At 59.2% G+C, this 201-nt stretch overlaps 1 protein-coding gene across 1 annotated transcript in view; it reads right to left on the bottom strand.

Annotated features, from left to right (window-relative positions):
* The window catches only part of TYW2 (tRNA wybutosine-synthesizing protein 2), a gene marked incomplete at its 5' end in the record, with an annotated part of 1,627 nt that extends 1,481 nt beyond the window's left edge, over positions 1-146 (bottom strand). Inside the window, one exon of the mRNA XM_010164734.1 lies at positions 37-146. Coding sequence (XP_010163036.1) covers positions 37-146 — 110 coding nt within the window. The remainder of the gene's footprint in view (positions 1-36) is intronic.
* Between the last annotated feature and the right edge of the window lie 55 nt (positions 147-201).

The raw sequence follows: 201 nt of genomic DNA, 5'->3' as shown, positions 1-201 counted from the left end.
CCCCCCCCAGCCAAACCACTCCATCATCCCCGTTACCTGCGTAAAGATCCACCAGGACCTCCCCAGAGCAGGGCAGCGAGGCCACCCGCAGCTTCTCCGTGATGTTGCCCGGTGAGAACATGCACTTGGTCACATCAAACGTGTACCTGGGAGAAATCACACACCCAGTGAGGGCAGTCTCTTCCCTGCATCAGCTGCATC

Source organism: Antrostomus carolinensis, unplaced genomic scaffold (assembly GCF_000700745.2).
Source record: "Antrostomus carolinensis isolate BGI_N321 unplaced genomic scaffold, ASM70074v2 scaffold43253, whole genome shotgun sequence".
Classification (NCBI taxonomy): domain Eukaryota; kingdom Metazoa; phylum Chordata; class Aves; order Caprimulgiformes; family Caprimulgidae; genus Antrostomus; species Antrostomus carolinensis.
This window is presented reverse-complemented; position numbering and strand designations above follow the sequence as displayed.